Consider the following 21258-nt stretch of genomic DNA (forward strand, 5'->3'; position numbering starts at 1 on the left):
CGTCCAGATTTATAAATCTGTGCAGTTTCTAATCAGACATAGAGGGAGCACGTTCCACCTCTCAATCTAGTGCCTTGGCAGGTCAGTCAATCACAGCACTTCTCAACACAGCAATCCTGGAAACACTGCTCTTTACATGCAGTTAGGCAGCATTCAAAAACATGAATGTTTTGCCCACTGCTGAAAATATCAAGGAAACTCATGAAAATTGCTTCTAGTCTGACCTTTGCAAATGTCTTGCTGAAACAGTAGGAGATGAGAACAAATATATCAGAGCCAAAACAAAGTAGGTTTTGGAGAATAAATTTAGTGTTTTTTTCAGACAACTCCCAACAGCAAATACTATTGCTTCTATTGTCAATCTCACCAGGTATGTCAGTATTACACTTTTTATTTTATTTTTTAAGAACACAACTCTCTTTATTGCCATTAACGCCAGTAATCAACATCCTGATGAGGGGAATGGGCAAACTCGTCAGTTTGTTTCAGGATCTTAGCACATGTGCCTTATTATATGGCTATGTTGGGAATAAGCGATGCTAGTTATCCATCCTAGCCATGGCAGTTATTCGCTATCTTGAGAAAAATGACAAATAATTAAACTTACGTTAGAATTAATTACCAACCAACTCTAAAGAGTTAAGCATCAAGAAAGGAATTAGGAAGAATAAAACCCAGTCATAATCAGAGTGGGGAGATTTATTCCCCAACCACAAAATCGACCTCACTAGAAGCTTCTGCAGGAGAACTCCAGGTGTGATAAATTTATGGCCTCCTCTCTTACCCTCGCTATTACTCTTTCCAAAGCAGAGTGTATTATATTCAAGTCCTTGACCTCGGGTAAAGCCTGAGATTCCTTTCACTTCCCCTCAGCCCGTGTCCCCATGTCTGTTTGCCAACACCACATTCCAGTGTCACACTGCAGACAGGCCTCATAAATTAGCAGTGGTATTCTGGTGTGAATGCACCAGAGGGAACTATTCCTGTCAAAACCAGAGGGAAGTAACCAGGTTAAATTTGTGTCAGTTATTTCTAATTAGGAGGCACCATAAACTTCATACTCAGAGTGCAGAACTGATTGCGACTGTTCACAATCGTCCAGGCAAAGCAATGAGATGCTCATCGATGACATCACATGAGATGTAAAAGAATCAGATACAGAGGAACCTGAAATTCTATACCCATGCAAGCCATACATTTCTCTTTCCTCTCCATCCTCATCCCAAACACCCACTTTCATTTGAACACGTGATCATCCAGCAAACTAGATTCATACACCCTTTGCTCTGAATTTGGCCTCGTTGAAGTGAATGAAAATGTGTCTAAAGCTATTCACAGACAGACATGCTGAAGCAGTAGGGGTTGGAAAAGTCTTAAAGTGAAATAACTCTATTCTGACTTACCCTAGTACCTACATATGCAAGCTGCACATCTGTAAGGTTCCTAAGCCCTGATGAGGGAATATATCTCTAAATTACATCATCCAGTAGAGCAAACCTTAAGTGAGCTGTTGTTTCAATGTGCAGACAGTTACACAGCTTGCTCTCATCTCTATTGTCAAGACCATGTTATTTTTCTGTCTTTCTTCACCTGTTCTTAATTTCTACATCTCCAGTGAGGTACTACTCAGAGGAGGTAAAAAAAGAAAAAAACCTGTGATCCAGAAATGTGAGATGTAACTGGAATTATGAAGCTAATATAGGGAAGGGATATTCAGAAAATTTTAATGCCACAAAGAACATTAAATCATGTAGTTTCAGCTCCTGTGTATTACATGAGATTCATTTTCATTCATTACCCCAGTACTACATCCAGTAACAGCTGACCCAAGCACATCTTCTAGAAAGGCACCTAATGCTGATTTCAGGATGAAGCCTCCCACTAACTTGTGCTTTTGGATGAGGCCCTATAGAACTGTGGTTTGCCATCTCCAGCCTAAGGTCCATTTTAATAAATTTGCAAAGGGTAACTCTAGAAATTCACGCCTATTGCCAGAAGGCTTAAATATGCAGGAGGTCCCATGAAATTTTAGAAAGCCACCAATTTAGAAGTGCTGCTTTCAGGCTGTGTGATTTGTTAATGGTATGCAAAGACATCCCATCACAGCTGAAAGGTAACACTGAAGTTCCCTAGCAAGCCTAGCAATGGAGTATTCCATCAAGACCTGAACATCCAATTAAAAGAAGGATGTTGGCAAACTGAATGGATCTAAAGAAATAAGTAACAAAAGAGATTTAAGGGATTGGTTAATAAGTACATGCTAGGAGAATTAAAGATGTTTAATATGGCTAAGAGGCACATAGGAGAAGACATGATAACATTCTACAGATATTTCAGGGTTATTAATTCACCTCCTTCCTTGGTATTTATCTCCTTAAGAGAGATAAATAAGACTAAAGGGATATAAACAAAGGGGGGGGGGGGGGGGCGTGTAGGGGAGGAAGACTGAGAGAAATTTAAATTGAATATGAGGGAAAGAAAAAATATCTAGACAATAGTTGCCATCAGGCAGTGAAATAGTTTCCCTGGGGGCAAAGTGAAAGAGATATGTCCCTGTTCCTGGAAACATCTTAAACTAAACTAGGCCAACACATGGATAGGGTACTACAGAAAAACAAAACTGAAGACCAATACATTTTTGTTTTATGCCACAGTGAAAAATTTGCCTTGTGTGCATCAGGAAGACAAAGCATTTAATCTATGTAAAGCAGAGTGTATCAATCAGGATTTTATCTGAAATACCCAAAGCAGAAGTACTTTTACAAAAGATCAATTTCTGATAGAGGATGCTTCGGATCTAAACTAAAAAGCTGTAACATGATCTGACAGCCAGAGCTGAGACTGGATAATTTCTGGCCATCAGATTAATTTAAAAAAAAAAAAACCAAACCAAAACCAAAAAGCAGCAAACTGTTCAGTCTCTGGAAGAGCTTGTCAATGGTCCTTTCTCTTTTAAATTTTTTCAATAAAGAAGTGATGTATGTTTAAACATCTCCTATGACTATGCTTAAAGGAAAAGTCATAAGCAGCTTTTAGGTGGAATTTTTTGGCTCCATACCAAAATTCCCAGACAAGCCTTGCTTACACTGTGCTATGAGGGAAAAAAAAATAAAAATAATAAAAAAAAAATAATAATGACTACCTGTAATGATTACCTCTCATTCCAAAACAAACAAAACCCCCTTCCACTCAATACCCTATACTCTTGGGAACAGTGGAAGGGTAGTTGCCCTTACTGCAAACACACTCTGGTGTTTACCCTGCTTCTTTACTAGCTGCTGCTTTCCACCTTATTCTCAAGGTCCTCAGTTTCCACTGCAGCAGTTACTATTGATTTTTCTATTGCTGTTGCTCATAACCATCCTCTTCTATGGCCCAACACTTTGCACTACTGTCCCATAAACTGCTTGCGATTTCTTATAGGCTTTATAGGCTAAACACCCCACCTCAATGCAGTGATTTTCTGTTTATAAGTCCTGCTGCTACCACGCTCTTGCTGTGTGCATGCTAACTTTCAAACCTGGGACACAGCACCCTGGTCGGCTCCAAATGTTTGAAGAAAGCAGTGTGAATATACAGGGCCCCAAACTGCAATAGTTTTTTCCTCAATATATAAGGGTAGTAGTAAAAAAAAAAAAAAAAAAAAAAAAAAAAAGAAAAAAAAAAAAAAAAAAATCAAGCCAGAAAGCAGAAGTCTCCGATTCAGACTCTTACCTGTGCTACCTCTTCAAAGTCATCGTGTCTTTTCTGCAGCGCACGTGCTCTGTGTAGAGACTTCCCCACTCCTGTATGTTTACTCAGAAAGGCTTCCCCGTGATTTTCAATCCAGTCCAGTACCTGCCAGAAAAGAAGAACATCCAATTACCTCTTTTGTCTCAGCAGCACAGAGAAATTCTCAGGGTGAGGATAAATCAGCTGCAGAGGTATTGCTTTGTGCTTGCTATGGCTAAACACATGCAGATCTGTCAAAGTCCATTCCAACTGGATAGAAGATATATGTTTACAGATGTCACTGGTAAATTAGGATTATTGGATTTTTACTATTCGATTTATTTTGAAGTGTAGCTTTGTTATTTGAGCCTGGCAGATATTAAATATTTACTTTCATATAAATGAATTTTGGGGAACAGGAATCAGAAATCTGGAATCTTTTACAACAAGAACCCTCCTCTTAAGAGCTCCTTGTGTAAACAGAAAGGCAGCCATAAGATTCCAATAGGAAGCATCTTAAATGAGTCCAAAAGCACAATGAAGGAATCAATTATAATTTATTTTGATGTGGGGTGAAAGCATTATCAGAGTAACTATAATGAAAAGGTGAAGAAACCTGCACTGCAGGCCATAAAACGTTGACTGTATGTACATTCCAAGTCTTTCAGTTCCAAAAATATAACTGATCCTTATGCAAATGTAAAGTGGCAAATCTGATATTCTGAGAGTTAAAGAGGATTTTCTTTTAAAAATAGATCCACTGTATGAGCACCACCCATTTGGAGCTCCTTCGCACAATAACACTGGCACTAAAATTTAGAACAAATCTGTCAAGGTTTACTACAATCTGAAAAAAAAACCAAAAACCAAACTTGATGATAGGAGCTTGGGAAATTTCAGGATGTGATCTCCACCCTTTCACATCTCTTTCCCAATACACAGAGGCTAACAGAATAAATAGTACCAGCTCAGTACTGGTATTTGTGTAAGGAGCTAGGACTTCATTCAGCAAGGAGCCCTGCACTCACAGCGAGTTGTTGACTCTCACTGCTACTGATGCTAATGGACTAGCAAACAGTAGCTGGTATTTCTGTCATGCTGAAGGGAGAAGACCCTAAAGCATCCCCCGGACAGTGATGCTACCACAGAGTGCTGCACCTTCAGATGGCCTCAGAGCTGCAGCCTTTCTTTGTGCAGCGCTGGGGTGTGAGCAGCAAGTGTGGGCCCCAGCAATGTTGGACAGGGGCTGCAGGATGCCTTGCAACTGGTGGCAGCTTGGCCTGAGGAGAGCTCTGGGCCCAGGGCACAGAACCGGGGTGGGAGAGAGCTGTTGTGCGAGAAGCCTCTTGTCTCATGTGGGGCTGATAAATGAGCAGATATTATTGACTAACCCTAGAAACCTAAGACTGGAAAAAATGGAAGATGTGATTATTTTTTTTTTATTTCAGGCAAGTAAAGCTATTTCATGGCTTGGTTGTACAGAATCTAAACCACCTGGGCTTTGAGTCTTTTCTATACTGTAGATCCCAAGGATATTTTTACAAGAAGTTCCAAGTACAAAGTTTTAGCCACATATGCTTACTTCCCAACCCTATTTCTTTGCTGGAAAAAGCATTTTTTAAATTAATATTCTGTGCTTACAAGGTATTTTTCATCCACAGAGTATAAATCATTTCACAAAAAGGGGTATCAGAGCACTTTAGGTCTTGCAGGGACAACACATATTTGGCGTAAGTGTCACCACGGGGGTGAGGTAGCGGGACCAGGTGTGTTGGCAGTTCAGTCATCGCTTCCTACTTCCCTTTCTCTGATCAGTTCATCTCCCATTTGCTCTGGGTAGAGAATCCCAAATACATTCCTTCAAACTATTTGACAGCCATGTGCCAGCTGGTGTGCTAAGAGCTTTTCTGCAATTTATTCTTGACCAGGAATCTGTATGTAACTTGTAATAACATTAATTACTGGAGGGTAGCCTTTTAGCATTTGCACCATTAGCAGTCTGTAAATAATTCCATTAACATCCTTTTTCCTCTTGTTGGGAGTTTTTAACTTATCCATTAAAAATGGAACCAGATCCAAACTCAATTGTGAAAAAAATCTCATCTAACAAGGTCCCATTTTTAAAATATTTTTTAAATGGCAAATGGCTTTAATTCAAAAAATATTTCATATGAAGTTAGTATGCAGTATGTGCTTTCTATTTATTAATATTTGATAGCCACTCACTGCAATTCTACAGCAAATTATTCTAGTAACTTTTTCATGTTTATAGCATTAAAGTAGTAGTCATAACGTTTTTATCCCGACTGATGTTAAATCGGGCTACTTTAGTCATTGTCAGATGACTGTTGACAGAGAATGCCACTCACTTTATAAACGGCTGTTTTGTTACATGCTTCAATTCAAAACAAGTAATATAACATACGATGCCCACTTTAAACAAAGATGGAAAAAAGGGCAATTAATCTAGGCCAGAGTACTGGTCAAAATATGGATACTTTACTCTCAACAAAAAACCCAAACCAACAAAGTGTTAGAATACTAATCCATACAGAATAAACCTTCATTCCAGGACTCATCCAAGAGCTGGAAACTCCTGCAGCAAAGTATCATGTCGCATTTGGGCAGTTACTTCAAACTGTCTGACACAGAAGGCCACCATCTGGTGATTCACCAAATCCTTCCCGTAAAACGAAAGCTTCCCTCTGAAGTCATCTATGCAGGTATTGATTAGGTTTCCAAATCCTTTAGTTGGTAAGATTAGATATAAAATACCCCTTGAGGTAACAAAATTGTACATCCACTTAATAAATCAACAGTACCTGAGCATACAAGATTTAAAAAAAAAAAAAAAATAATAAAAAAAAATCTATAAACAATCCACTAACGACACTGGCTGGAACATCCTATTTGACCACTTCTTTCCTATGCCACTTCTCTGCTTAGAGTGCCATGTCTCAGATTTCACAGACCCTATCTGCTATTTAAAAAGTTATGGTTCAAATTGTTCCAAAAACTCTACTTCTACTGTGATTCCCACAAGAAGCAAATCACAACTTTTTAAAGAATAACTTGCTTAACAGCACTTTCTGTGGCTCTGAAAGCCATGTTAACATATTTGACCACCCCAGACTTCAGTGCATTTGTTTTTACAATCATTCTGTGAAATACATAAATTCGGTATTTTCATTTTCACGTAGAAGGGGGAAAAATGTATATATATATTAAGAGACTAAGTTAATTGCTGAGGTGCCCCAGAAGGTTGGCAGAAGACAAGATGTTAGTATGGGGCTCTGATAATCTGATAGCCTTAACTATCAAAAGAATTCTTGGCATTTATGTGAACAGCTAATATGTTTTTCCTTATATTAAGCATTTCCCATGTAATAAGCTCACAATAATTCACAAACATAGACCAATGCCACATCTTTGTTTCCATCATACAAGGCACAGAATTTTGCAGTAGATGAGAAGCTAAGGTATAGAATAACTGAGGGAGCAAAGCGACAGCATGAGCATAAATCTGGATGGATACAAAACACTCCCCAGTGAAAACAATGAGAAATGTTAAGCAATTTGTCTATGGCAAATGCAGGAACAACTCTGAAATGTCACAATAAAACCTGAAATCACCAGCACTTGTAAACATCTACCTGTCAGCATGTTTGGAGACATTCTCCCTTACCCTGAAGAAAGGAAATGTCTTTGGAACTAGCATAACTGTTTAATAATTCAAGACAAACATTAACATTTTAATTGAGAGCATGGACTGTATAACTTACTCTACTGCTGAAATTAACGTCCTGAGATGTAGTTAGCCACTCCAGTTACAGTGACTTAGTTCAAATAATTTAATTACTCCTTAAAAACATAAACAGCTTGAAGATGCTGTTAAAAATGCAGTTAAGAGTGTTTTCCAAATTACATCTTCAAATTTCCTAATTGTCCTTTATTGCCAAGCTATTTTTTCTTAAAGCAGCTAGAAAAAGGCTATAATTCACTGAAATGAAAACACTGTGCTACAGAATGATCCATCATCTGAGGTGTTTCTTGAAACAAAATATATTTTGTAACTCCAGTATATGCCAATTCTCTTTTCAGTATGCATTTACTACTCTACTTCCACTAGTTTCAAAGCCCCTCGGGACGGGGGCCAAGACCTGCCACCTGCTTCGCAGCTCCTAGCACAGTAAAGCCTGAAGCTGCATGACTGCAATTTAAATACAGGCTAACCGCTGCGGTGGACACACCTCCCACATTTTCCAATCCAGGCTGCTGTCCATCAGATAATGCTACATTAATAAAAACATAGCCGAGTTCGAACTTTGAGGCACATCTCCAAGCATGGGTAAAGCTGCCCCTGGAACTATCTATGAAACTTTGTAACTCACATGCATCTTCTGAAAGGACTGGAGAGTAATCAAGTCTTGGTATTTTACCTTCACCTGTGGCAAATTCCCATCCTGCACCTTACTGACCCAATCACTACTGACAGGTTGATCGGAGTAGCTGTTTCTGCTGTTCCTCCACCTAGTACCATAAGATGTCCACAGGAGGAAATAAAGGAGCTGCTCCATTTACTCTGATGGTAGCTTGCACGGGACTCCAGAAATTGTGCATGTGAGGCTAGGAAGTGAGAAGGACACTCCCTTTCTTTTCTAGATGGGGCTTCATAATTCTATGTTTAATTCCCAGCTAGTAAAAGTTTATAAAGCATCAGGATCAAAAGCATTAAATGTTTGCTAGAAGCCTGTTAACAGAAGAAGAACATAAACCAAATGCTCAAGAAACACATCTGATGTCAGCAACATCTATTGGTGGGAATGCTGCAGGATATACACACGTGTTAAAAAAAGATGTTAATATCTCTTTTTATTTCACCTATTTTCAGATCAAAAGTGGTAGGAGCATTATTTTCTTTCTACGTGATGTGCATGTCCTGTCTCCTTATCTCCTCAGGGGCACAATTACACACCCAACAAAATAAGCAGCAAAGCCAGTTCACCAAGAAAATTAAATAAAACTCCAGTGCAATTACAGCAGGCTGAATGTGCTAGCTGTTACAGTCATTATATGGCTGGATAACCACAAGATTCAAAACCCTACCTGGAGGAAGAATAGCCATAACTGTCCCTTTTGAATGATCTGTGTAACTGCAAAAAGAATAATAGTGGCAATTCAGACAGATTTCATCTGAGCGCAGCATCAGGAAGCAGGTGCTTAGAAGAGAAACACTTCAGAGGCCTCTCCACATTCCTTTTTGCTGATGATCGAGCGCTTGCCTATGGGAAGCCTAAAACCTATGGCATACCTAAACCTGGAGAAATAAATACTGCCCAGGTGAAGTCAGGGAAAAACGTACTTGAGGAGTCCGTTTGCAGGGAACTGTGGTAGTTTGTATGGGATAAAGTAGGAGAACACATGGAGAAAGAAATGGAAGAATGGTTTTAAAGGAGAAAGGTTGAAGAAGCAATCAGGCAACAATTAAGCAAAGTTCTAGGATAATTGCTCTTCCTCTAACGTAATTTGTGTGATGGGAATATGGCAAGATGATTGCATTAGTGCAGTTAAGGTCAATTCTTTTAATAGCTTAAAAAGTTAATTTGATTTTTAGATAAAAAAAAGCAATGGGCACTATTTTTAAAGGGCAGACTTTTCAATGTAGCTCTTTGAAAATGAAGGCTCTTGCAGTAGGTATCTTTCCTAATCAGTAAATGTGAAAAGTTAGAAGCACCTTGTAACTTTATCTGACTTTAAATTAAAATCTCCTTGGGAACCAAGTCTTTTCTAGCAAGCCCCATGCTCTGCTCCCATTTTACTTGAATACAAGATGCAAAAGCAGTAGTAAATTCATAACTTTAAGGAGCCATATATGTGGTTGAAGTTAGTTGAAAAACTTGTGCATTTTCACATCTTTTAAATTGTATTTCTTTTAGCAGCAAGGAAGGAAGGGGAAATGAGAATGACTTGGAGAAGAACACAGAGGCTCGCTCAAATATACCAGTCACTGAATTCTGCCCTCGTCCCACAGGAAGGAGACGGGAAGTGTAAGCTGGTGATTAAAGCAACATTAATCAGATGCAGTGTGTTGTGCTAGCAGTGATGGGGCACCCCGACTTCTGCATTTGACCCAGGCCCATGTTGAACAGTTTCACGCTCCTGAGCGAGATGACCCACTGAAGTGCCTTGGCTGAGGGAATCATTAATCTTTGTTACTCTAAGACCCACTGTTGTTGCCATAGTGACTCTTAAAACTAGGCTGCTCTGAAAACAGAAAATAAATTATACCATTTTACACTTTAAGCAGTTACGAGTCAGATCTTGATCTCAAAACAGTACAAACCTGGCATATCTCAAAGGGGTTAGATTAACTCTTTGGTAACTCTAGCAGAGTTGTAATAAATTCCAGAGCAATTCCCATGAAATACACCCAATTTATTCAGCTTTAAATGAGGCTCCATTTCAAATAGGTGCATAAGCATCGCCTAACTTTAAACACATGGATAGAGCCTGCAAAATCTGCTAGGCTTATGCCAGTGAAAGGAAGCCAAACAGTATCAAGTTGCTACTATGTGCACTTTATTGCTTGCTCTTGAGATACTATGGGCTAACTGGAGTTCTGGTGTGATACCAGGAATTCATAGGGCACTTCAAAACTTGTGGTTTTATAGTCTCATCACCATTTCCACTCACAAGAATCAAACGCTACCTTTACCTTTTCTGTGGCTGCTATTAGGAGTGCTCACTAACTCCAAGGCCTTACATGTCTGGAACTCCAATTCCATAAACTCTGCCTATGCCAACCATGCTTTTTGTAACCAGGAAGTGTAGTTAAAAGGTTCATTTCAGATTGTGCTTTCATAGATACTTTACATCCAAATTTTGTTACACTGCACAGCAACAAAATCCAATCTTTTCTGTCAAAGCCCTTCAAAATTGTGCAAGCCTAGTTAGTAACACTTACTGGCTGAACTAGAATTTGCAGATACAAGACAGAATCCCTTGGGAGAAAATAAATAATCCATTTTCTCACAACACAAGAACTAGAAGGTACACATCACATATCCATTTGTGAGCAACGCAATTCAAAGCAGGTGTGCTCTCAGGATACCCACAAACCACTCCCTTCTCAGGAGGCAAAAGTAAAGGACCTCTAAGCAATAAAGAGTGCACATTTGCCACAGAGACCACCGAATCTCTGGGTGGAGGCAGTAACCAGTGTGGGATTGTCAACTTCTATCCATTGGAATTACATCTGCTCCCACATAACGTTGTTCTGTGCAGGCTGGCATGGGCAGCCCAACCCCTGGCCTGCTACCAGGCCCTCCAGGAGAATTTGGTGTCAGCAACAGCACCAGGGAAGACGGAAAAAACACTGAGAATCAGAAGACAAACAAAATAAAAAATCCCCCCAAACCCACAACAACTTAAGGGCACTTAATAAATCCTAATCCTCTTTAATGAATAAAATGCACACCAAGTCTGATTTAAATTAAAATATAGTTTCTTTGTTGTATTCCAAGTCATTGCTGAAAATAGATTTCTCTTCCCTCCTATCCCTGGCCCTGTCACAGCAGGGTAATGTCAAGTAAAGGTCTAGCTGAGAAAATACACCAAAATACAAAGGAACTTATCCTTTGGCTTTTCCTGCTATTATTAATGGTTTATAATAGAACCCAAAACAAAACTCAGCCATTCTCATTTGTGGTTTTTACCTCATAATAAAAACTGAGCTCCCTTTTTCACTTCTTTCTTCATTATAATTTTAAGTTAGTGGCACAGAAAAGCATCTTAAAAAAAACGTTTTTTGAAGAAGGGAATCACACCTCATGCTTAAACCAGAAAAAAATTCTTTGGTTCCCATTACGTTACTTTTAATTGCAGAGACATCTACATCTGACTCTAAAACTCAGATCTTGCTCCCACTAAAATCTACAGCAAAGTTTCAACTGAATTCAGTAAACATGGATCAAAGACCCCATGTTTGTAAAGTTAATAGGCAGGGGCTAGTTATGCATCCAGCAGAATCTGAGCCTCCGGACACATGCTTGAACAGCATGTTTTATTTCCCATTTAGCAACTTCTGAACAAATGTAGTTCATATGACAGCGTGTTACAAGCTGCATAGGTTAATGCAGGTATGGGCACTCCTAACGTACAGGAACAGCTCTGCTAGTGCAGTTCAGAAGCAGTGGAAGGGAACAGTGCCTTACGCTGTGCACTCTCTTTGGTTAAGCATGTCAAATTATGCAAGTTTTAAGAAATAACCAAAAAGCAACAAGAACTTCCTATCAAAGGTAGACTGGAATGCAAGTGATTTGGTTCAATGCCCAACACTGCAGTTCAGCAAATGACTCAAGGTCCCTGCCTCCATTCTCATTTCTAAAATGACGTTAACCACATTTGCAGTCAAAACAAGCAAGTCTGACAAAGAAAGCATTTGGAGTAAAAACTGCCTTTTACTTTAAGTTTTTGCAGCCTCTGGCAATATGTGGCTCCAAATTTGGTTGGAGATTCTAGGAACCTTTTCCAATACAGGAAGATACTGAAATATCAGAAATAGTAAGCAACATCATGGCAGCTATACAAAGGTCAGCAGGCAATACATTGAAAGACAGGGCTTTAAAAATCAGGTGTAAGCTGCTCCAAATTCACGGTGGTATAAATGCCTAATTGCTGAGCATACAGCTATAAATTCTGAACTGCCATAGCTTGGCCTGCCCATGTGGCAATGACTAATTCATCTTCAGAAAATAATATGCCAGCCAACCAAGTTCTTCTGTATGCAATTCAGCTCAGACAGTCATAAGAGTCACTTCTTTCAAATTGGCTTGAGATGTAACCAGTGTATCCCACTACCACCAACCAAGCAATCTGAGGTTTTGGGGGTGGCGTTGGGTTTTTTTGTTGTTGTTTTGGTTTTGTTTTGGTTTTTTTTAAAGAAGAGGTGGAATTGAATGAACAGAGCTACACTCATTAACACAGCCTGAGAACCGTACAAGAAAGATTAATTTTGATACTTCTTCAATCCTTTCTCAAGAAAGATCTCTCAAAATGCTGCAATAGACAACCTTCCCTGAAGTCGGTCAAAAGTTTGTCACCTTCATTTTGCCTTTCCTTTTCACCACAACTACTCTGTGTGGTAGGTATGTACTCAGCTGTGCCTGAGTCTCTTTCAAAAGCCAGAGAACTAATGCAGCTGCTATTAAGTATGATTTTTTAATCACTCCCTGCTTTTCCCCTCTAATTGTAGTTATTCCAAATACCACCACATGATTAAAGAGGTCTTTTCAAAAAGAAAAAAACATGCAGTCCCTTTTACCCTTGGAGGGAAAAGCAACTTTATGGACCTATCAGTATTTTGCTGCACAGTGCAACTAAATTAACGAGGAGAATTAAATGCAGAGCCAATTATAACATTTTAAAAATTTCCTTTCTTCCCTTGTCTACATTCAACCAAAAAAAGAAGTCCCCTTGAAATCAGACTGTAGGTGTTTTTATGAGCTTCCTGGACATTATGTGAAAGTTTAACCTCTGCACAATTTCTCATTTTAACAACAAAAATCTAACCTCTGTGGCTAAAAAAACCCAATAGTTTGCCAAAAGCACAACATTCATGTTCTGCTCTTTGTAGCGTTGCAAAGCACAGCTGATACTAGTGAACACTTCAGAGTAAATTATACAAATGCTGAGACATGTGGGTCCACCAATTTAGAAGAGTGTCATAAAAGTCCTCAATATGCAAAAATACATGCACACAGTCTTCTTCAGACTCATCACTGCTTCCAGCACCCACAGATATCCTACATGCCCATCTGGATACAGGACTGTAGGAGTTTGTCCAGACAAGTCCCTGCAGTGGGATCCTTGTTCACCAACAGCTTCTGCAGTGGAAATCACCACAGAATAACAACTCCCCCTAGCTACCTCCTTCTTAACAGCTTCTATTGCAAAAGTATTCAAAAGACAGTTAAAGGGGGTCCAAAGTTAACAGTATGACTAAGTGAAGACATCCTAAATATCTCTGATGGCAACAGCCTGAGAACCAAGACGACTGTCCTCAACTTTTCTAGCAGAGTCTCAGAAGTTCATGGCGACTCACTGATTCAGGCCCTAGCTTGCAGTAGCATTGCTCTTCCATTCCTCAATCCCCTCCAAGAGCTTTCACATCACTGTAGACCTCTAGAAATGTACAACAGCCACAAAGACCCTTGCCTGCTCCCAGATATGCCGCCCTCCCATGGGCAGCATGGCTGCTCACTTCATGTGATGGTGAGGTGTGCACAGTCTCCCACATAGCTGCTCCAACTTAAGTCCTTACCTTTTTGTAGGTTTATATAGCAAAAATAACCTTGTGTCTGCTTTCTGTAGATGGCTATTATGTACTTGTACAGTTCTTCACACCTATAAACATATCACAATGGTTTAAAACTGACATGCATTTGGAGAAGAGTGAGAACACATTGTGTTCTGGCCCCATCCACCTTCACTCCACACAAAGAAGCTGATCCGAGCCATAGTAATTAGGGAGATGCAGGGTTTAGTCATGCCTCTTGGGAACAGCACATCTACTTCAGGGCTCTGGCAGAGTCAGCTGGGTGTAGGCTGGGCATTTTGAGAGCAGTACTTGTCCATTTCCTCTGGGCACTGGGTGAGGTGATGCAGCCCCAACCTGCTCCTTCACTAAATGCTGTCATCTAGGATGCAAGCTCCCCAAAAGGGAGTGCGAATACGCATGCCTCTCTTACCCTGAGAAAGCACTTCTTTCAACTTAAGATTGCTTTCTTTTAGTAAAGTTCCCATTCATCAAATGTATCCTACTTATCTTCAGTTCTCTTGATTAAATGTTTTACTTGATAAAATTTGGCAACTGCCTCTCTAAAAACATTCCAAGTAAGAACAGTAGACAGACAAATGAAGAACTAATGTTTCTTCCTTGATGCCTGGATTGTTACTAGTGTTCCCAGAATATTGTTTTTAAGGAAATAAAAAAAGAAAAAAAAAGAAAAAATATCTTCAGGTTAAAAAACCTGTTGTGTTCTTTAAATGCTAAACTTCTTTTAGAGCAAATTTCAAAGCTGTGTGTGGGTAGAGAAGCTATAAATAACCACATTTGTACATGTTCCTTCTGTACAAGACACAGAAAATGTGCTCTGCATCAGCATAGAAAGATGCTGCTGTGCTCTGCATGAGGCTTCTCAAGGCTGGCAGGTAGATTGTTTCTTTTGCAGTTATGTTGCCGGTATTGCTGTTTGTGAGTCTTTTCTCCAAAACTCAGGAATCATACCTGGCATCTAGCTGCAGTGTGAGGAATTAGCAATACAACTAATCAGATCTGTCAGCCTTGTAATATTCAGAAATACAGGAATATTTTCTTACCTAAGGGATATATTTTTGGTTGTTGCTGTCCACAGCACTAGTTAGAACAGGGATGTTGCTCCTTCTGAAGCTTTCCTTTTGCTCCTTCTAAGGCTAATAAACTTTCCCCAGGTCTCCATTTCTTGTCCCACGTTTGTCCTTTCAGACCAGTTTTACAGGGCAAAACTGCCAGATCAGTCAGGGCTGGGGCCAGCTCTAGTCTTAGGGCTGACTACCCCCCATCCAGGCTGTTTGCTTGAACATAATCAGAGTTTTCAGAAAGAATATCCCAAGTCTCTCACAGCTCAAGTGGATAGGAAGAACATCATCCCAGGCAGAGCAGGCACTGAATCAAAGGCAATCTGAAAAGCTCTTGATTTTTTACTCAAGCAAACCTCCGTTTCATTTTCCACTTATGGTTGTTTCCTGGAGCTCCTAGAAAGAGAAATACCTGAGCATGCTCAACGTCTGGCCCAGCTTCTTCCTTGTGTGCACTGAAGTAGGGGATCTCTACAGCTCTTAAACATGAACAGAGGAAACAATACATTAATAATTAGAAAGCTCTTGTACACTGAGTCAACAGTGCTCAGACTACACTGTGACCATGTGTACTAGCAGCTTTTTTAATTCCTCAAATAATTATTTAGCATCTTCTGTTTCCTCCTAACTCTATTTTGCTTCTCTGGCACCAGACCAATAGAAAACCATCATTTTCAGACCTGATAGTAAGTAGAGACCCAGCTGATTTAGAATTCTGACGGGAAGCTCTGATTTAGACTTCTAAGGTGTTGACCTCCAAGTTATTGTTACTAACAACAGCTGTCATCACAGCTTATTTTCGTGTTTGTGAACACAGCATCACAGTGATTTTCATGTTTGTGAGGAAGAGCATCCTGGTCCTATAGAGAAATTTGTGCATTATGAAATATTTTCCTTGCAAAGGTTTGCTGAATTTTTTTCTCAGGGGGACTGCCCAAAATTTGAAAGGTTCCCAGGAAATACAGCAAGTACACAGGAGGAAAAAAAGGAGCTACATGAACTCTTTAGAAAAGTATGTAAACAGAGCAATTGGTTTTAACTCTGCCAGTGACAGATATGCCTACAGGCTTCAACAGAGGGAAAAAACCAAAACAATGCTGCAGTAGTCTTAAACACCCCTGCCAGGGTCAGAGCCCCTGGGGCCTGAGCATCATGACAACACCTAGGAAAATGTAACCTTTCCCCCATGGGGCTCTAACCTGGTTTGAGACTAGAGGCAAAACTTGGAAGTGCAAACCATGTGGGGAAGGAGAACCACAAGAACAAGGATGAAAGAAGTTCCATGAATGCCAGGAGTGGCTATTCTCCATCAGGGAATTTTGTAGGATGTCTTCTTTGACTTTTAAATAAATATCCTGATGTCTCAAACATTTTATCTTCCAGTTAAGAGACTCTATGTGTCAGGCTGTGTGCAGGGAGCAAGGAATGCAGCACAAGGCTGTGTTTGACCTCCTGGAAGGGCTCCATCTGCCACTGGGTCCTGCCCAGGGATTCAAACCTGCAGCACAGCATTTCTCCTGCTGTAGGACCACTGCAGCATCTCTTCTACTTGCACTGCCTGTCCGTCAATCACTGCTCTGGCAAACCAGCTGCGCCTGACACATGACATCCCAGGGCAGGGAAGTCACAGCTCAGTCCTGCAAATAAGTGGAGAAAGGGCTAGGTTGCTGTGGCGCATGAGAAGCTTTGCATGTAGTGTACAGAACCCATGCTGAGCTAGGCACTGAGTATGCAAGACACAGCAGAGCTGAACTAAAAACCCCAGGATGTTTGTGTCACTGTGTAATCTACCCATAACTGTATGGCTGATGTCTTCTACATGTCACAGCAGAAACGGATCCTGTGAGGGTTTTCAAGGGTGAAAGGCCAATCACCTCACACATTCACCAAAAGAGGCCGTGGACAATGGCAAAGAGAAGCTGTTTGTGGGGAGGCATACAAATGGATGCTGAACCCTGAGTCCCCTGGCAGACTGGTAGAGACAATGCAATAATAAACTAAAATACACTTGCAAGCGGGACCAGACTTATGAAAAGCCCTTTCACAGAATCATAGAATCAAAGAATCATAGAATGTTTTGGGCTGGAAGGGACCCCTAGAGGTCATCTAGTCCATCCCCCCTGCAGTGAGCAGGGACACGGCTAACTAGATCAGTTTGCTCAGAGCTCTGTCCAATCTGGTCTTGAATGTTTCCGGGGATGGGGTCTCCACTGCCTCTCTGGGCAACCTGTTTCAGTGTTTCACTGCCCTCATTGTAAAGAATTTCTTCCTTATATCCAGTCTAAACTTACCCTGTTTTAGTTTAAAACCATTACCCCTTGTCCTGACACAGCTGGCCCTACTAAAAAGATTTTCCCCATCTTTCCTATAGGCCCCCTTTAGGTACTGAAAGGCTGCAATCAGGTCTCCCTGCAGCCTTCTCTTCTCCAGGCTGAACAAGCCCAACTCTCTCAACCTGTCCTCATAGGAGAGGTGCTCCAGCCCTCGGATCATTTTTGTAGCCCTCCTTTCCTTCAGCAAGGAAAAACCTTGAGCTGCTTGAGAGAGGAGAGGCACCACCTAGAAGATTCCAGGAGTGAGAGTCATGGGCAGAGTGAGGGGCAGAAGTGGTTGGGGACTTAGCCTAAGAGCACCTTTTTAATGAAAAGTCCATTTTCCCCCAAACTGAAGTTTTCTGTGAAAACCTCTTGTTTTATTATGTTTTTCTCCTAGCTTTGTGGCTCCCAGAATACGGCATCCCTTCATCCTGAACTTCCTTCTCTTCTGTTTTCCTGACACCTCATGCACTCTGAAAACCCGAGGAGGTAAGCAAGCAGAAACAATGTCCCAAAATATATTTTGACTGTTTGAAGTTACCTTTTTCTGGAGGGAGAGAGAAATTTAAAAAAAAGAAGTATTATTTTGTGGTCATCCCCCCACACAACTTTTCCTCCTTCTTTGGGAAGTGTCTCAAGGCACAAATGTTTTGTATGTTGCTGAAGCCAAAAATAAAAGTAATTTTCTCCACCCCTCAACATGGTGCATCCAAAACCATCCAAAAGGCAGGAAAGAAACAAGTAAAGAACTATCAAAACAAAGGGAGGAGAAAGGTAAAAGACCAATGGACAGGCCTGAAATGTTTGTTTTGCATGTTTTTTACATTTGAAGGACATTTTTGTTAAAAGGGAACCATAGCGTAAAATAAAAGTTTATAGCTGTAATAGTATACAGGAGTTTGAGCCAACCAGCTCTGTCTGAATATGCCTGAAGGGTCACCCCAGCCTAGGCAACAGCTTCCAGAACTACAATCCAAAGATTACAACTTTAAAAAACAAGCAAGGAGCTTTGTGTAAGAGTTCCCTATGAGGAATATGAAACAAAAGAAGTTGCTTAAAAGTCTCCTGTGAGCTAAACCACTGTGATTAGTCCTAAATAGTGCACAACCTCTCTTCCAAAGACAGAAATACCACAACTTTTCAGTCAAGCTGGTTAGGCAGGGCAGCTACCGAAACAAGGCACAGCCAACAGGAGATGCTAACAGAGCAAAGAGCTGCTGCAGAGCACAGACGTGTGGAGCAGAGCTAGTAAAAGTAGTTTGTGGCATGGAGTAAGGTAGAGCTGCTAGAAGGAGGAGCAAGAGCTAGTGGGAACGACTAGCATGGAGAGGAGCAGCTAGCAGAAACAGGTCATGGTGCCAGATCAGCTCAACCTAAATTGGGCCTTGCCTACCCAGCAAGACATAATAATCTCAAATCATGAGTGCAATTCATTACCAGAGGGGGAAAGTAACCAGCTGGCTGAGCAGCTGTTCTGTGGAGAAAAACACAGTGAAATTATTATAGTTATACTTTAGGAACTGGCTATCATTACCCTCTTTGTTGTCTGGCTAGGTTTTTTCTCACTTTAATGAAAATACCTTTTGTTGGCCATCAGTCAAAAGCAATATGAAAGAGGATTGATCACGCTGAGTGACAGGCAGGATCATGAAAAAGCTGGGAGGCCACGTGAGGAGATAATTGGGAGGAAAGATCAAGGGAAACAAATGGAATAGGAAAGAATTACTATTTTGGACTCCTAAACCAATGCCTAAAATAGCATATTTATTTCTTAGCATAACAGACCCTTATTTCATTTTTAGATAGTCCCAATAAATCCTGTAAGACCTTTTCATAAGGGGTAAAACTGGAGTAGCAATGACTTTGAGGGTTTAGAGCAGGGATTTGTGAATCAGACATCCTGACATGAAGAGTTCTGGTCATGAAGCTTTCAGTGACCTTTGGCAAGTCGCTCAACATCAACTTTTTAGAAAACCTGTAATCCTGAGATGAAAGAACCCACAATAAGCAAGGAGTACTACTGTTATTGTTACTTCTTAAAGTTACAGGGGAGAAAGCCTTCTGATATTCCAGCCTACATTTATTCAAAGACCTTATTTTTCTCCATGTCCTTGGTGACAATTACTCATTCTAGCAACTGCTTTCAAAAAATATACATATTTCTGGAGAAAAGTCTACTTTATTTCTCTTGCTTCACTACTGCAGCCCTACTATTTTTGTAGGCCTAATCAGTAACAGACAAGCCTGATTTTTCTCCTCCTTTGCCATGACAATGAAAGCCAACAACGCCTTTCCGAAACAATAAACTACACAATAAACTACACATCGTATTTTCAGGCATGCTGACATGCAAACAATCCTGGGATAGAAATAGACAACGAGGATATGCTATATAAGGAGGATGATTCTGCTTAAGCATAACAGCAAATTTTAGCAGTTTGCCTAGGACTGACTTCCTTGCAGTTTGCTGCAAAGCAAGTCCTGGATCAGAAAGGCACTGAGTGGCCTGGCACAATGACTAGAGGTGCTCTGTACCACACAGGCTTGGGCTTTTGCATCCTAATACATCTCACTCAACACTGGGTAATAAACTAAAGGTCTTGTCTGAAAAGCCTCTCTTATCATTATTTCCTGACTGTCAACAGTAAGAGAGGGAGGTATCCAGGGTATAATTCGGACCTTAGACGGAGTCAGTCTCTGAAGATGCCAGTGTGTCTCCATTGACTATAAAAGGAGAAGATGCATTAGGCTCCTGACTTGGATGATTCAGTTGTACTCATAAAGACAGGCAGGATAAATGCAGACCATGGATAGTTACATCTACCTACAAATAACTAACTATATCTTTATATCATTCTCTCCATTTCTTCATGCTATGAATTATGTCCTCTTCATCCACTATGAGGTAGATCCAAAACCTCAAAGAGTCAGTAGGATTTCAGAGGGTTTTCAGAAGGCCTTCTTAGGGGTTCCTAAGCTCTCAGTAAGAGTCCAAAAATTTTCAGTTCAGGAAATAGCAAAACAGACCTAGAAAGGGCTAGGTCTTGAAGGACAGACAGTGCTCTAAACAAGAAAAACACTTTTTGGGACACAAGGGATTTTGTTTTTTCCAGTTCCTCTTCTCACTTCGGTAGGTTCAGAGATCAAGCTGTCTGGTTCAGATTTCTTCAGATCCTATTTCCCAAGACAGCTGTGGAGCTCATCAAAGTGTTCTCACACTGCTCGTACATCAATGCTAAGTAAACTTCAGTTGGTAACTGAAGCTGGCCCCTGAAGTTTGATATCCCTAGCACTACTGCTCCATGTGTAAATTAAAAAGTGATCATTATTATTTTTTAATCAGTGACCCTTTAAAAACACAAAGAACAATTGTCTGCTTGGCTTAATAACTATATAGAGGAAGAAAGACACAAAGGGTGTTTCCAGATAATTTCAGGTTACACTTTAAATGAAATTAAAAAGACGATATTGTTAACCAGAATTTCCAGAATACACATCATTCAATGAAAATGTAATAACTTAAACCTATAGTTCTTTGTAAAGAATTTTGGCACAAAAAATACATGACAATACTGATCTATATTTAAAGAGTATTGTCAGAATTTTAGAACAGCGATCCCTCTCTCTCACGTGAGTTTGAAGTATTTAAAGCAATTAACTGCTTAGGCTGATAGTCTGAGACGTCTCTGAGGTTCTTATACCATACACCGATCACTGGTTACAGGGTGCAAATGTGACCACCTGGACAGAAACACAGAGCCTAGCTCTATACCAACAGCCATTGTCTGAACATTCTCAAATATCAAAGTGTCACATATTTTCTCTCCTCACTTGG

The 21258-nt window shown here is 40.3% G+C and overlaps 1 protein-coding gene across 1 annotated transcript in view; it reads right to left on the bottom strand.

Moving 5' to 3' along the window:
* KALRN (kalirin RhoGEF kinase) overlaps nucleotides 1–21258 on the bottom strand; it is a 363097-nt gene that overhangs the window by 241194 nt on the left and 100645 nt on the right. The window contains exon 10 of the mRNA XM_035896306.1: nucleotides 3715–3837. Coding sequence (XP_035752199.1) covers nucleotides 3715–3837 — 123 coding nt within the window. The remainder of the gene's footprint in view (nucleotides 1–3714; nucleotides 3838–21258) is intronic.

Source organism: Egretta garzetta, unplaced genomic scaffold, assembly GCF_000687185.1.
Source record: "Egretta garzetta isolate BGI_Z169 unplaced genomic scaffold, ASM68718v1 scaffold326, whole genome shotgun sequence".
NCBI classification, from domain to species: domain Eukaryota; kingdom Metazoa; phylum Chordata; class Aves; order Pelecaniformes; family Ardeidae; genus Egretta; species Egretta garzetta.